The sequence below is a fragment of the Branchiostoma belcheri genome, unplaced genomic scaffold (genome assembly GCF_001625305.1).
Source record: "Branchiostoma belcheri isolate BF01 breed outbred unplaced genomic scaffold, Haploidv18h27 scaffold73, whole genome shotgun sequence".
In the NCBI taxonomy this organism is placed as follows: Eukaryota; Metazoa; Chordata; class Leptocardii; order Amphioxiformes; family Branchiostomatidae; genus Branchiostoma; species Branchiostoma belcheri.
Genome location: NW_017804387.1, coordinates 1,167,071 through 1,167,806, shown reverse-complemented (window position 1 = coordinate 1,167,806; position 736 = coordinate 1,167,071). Strand labels below are relative to the sequence as shown.

The 736-nt window shown below is 34.2% G+C and overlaps 1 protein-coding gene across 1 annotated transcript in view; it reads left to right on the top strand.

Moving 5' to 3' along the window:
* The window catches only part of LOC109485132, a 48,297-nt gene that overhangs the window by 10,540 nt on the left and 37,021 nt on the right, over positions 1 to 736 (top strand). Inside the window, 1 exon segment of the mRNA XM_019788565.1 lies at positions 557 to 689. Within this exon segment, the coding sequence (XP_019644124.1) occupies positions 557 to 689 (133 nt within the window).

The following is a 736-nucleotide window of genomic DNA, read 5'->3' as shown; positions in this document are numbered from 1 at the left end:
AATGCAAATTATGCAAATGAGGACCTAATTTGCATAATTAATGAGAAAATTCTATAATTACAGTGTTTTACATTATAGTACGTTCATACATGTAATAATATGTAATCTATGGCAGATAGAATGTCAACAGATACGAATTATGACAAATGATGACCTAATTGCATAATTATTGCGAAAGTTATATGATTCTTAATGGTGAATGATGGCAATTCTGTACCTTGTGACATGTGTAGGTTACTTAAATGTTAACAACACTATGCATATATTATATAGATGCAATTTGCATAATTAATGAGGAAGTTTAAATGAGGATGTTTAAATGAAATATTGCCAAAGGATAGGAGTTTGACACGCAAAATATTGTAAGTTGAGTTTAGAACACCATAAATTAAACTATATTATATCAATTGCCACCTTATTTCCATATTCAATGAAACGAAACATTTACATAAACTCTACATATTTCATGGAGGTATGAGATCTCAGAATTCTTGTTGTTATTGTTATTATTACTAAGTTAGAGTTATTAGAGTTACTAATAGTATGTGTTCTCCAGGAGTACCCCATGCGGCAGAACTACGCTTTCTCTTCAACATGCCAACTCGGTTTGTGGACGGCGCGCCCACAGCAGCTGACCTGGACATGCAGGACAAGATGGTCACACTGTGGACCAACTTCGCCAAGACAGGGTCAGGATAGTGATTGCGCTTTTTAAAACTTTCACAGGGGTAGAGTT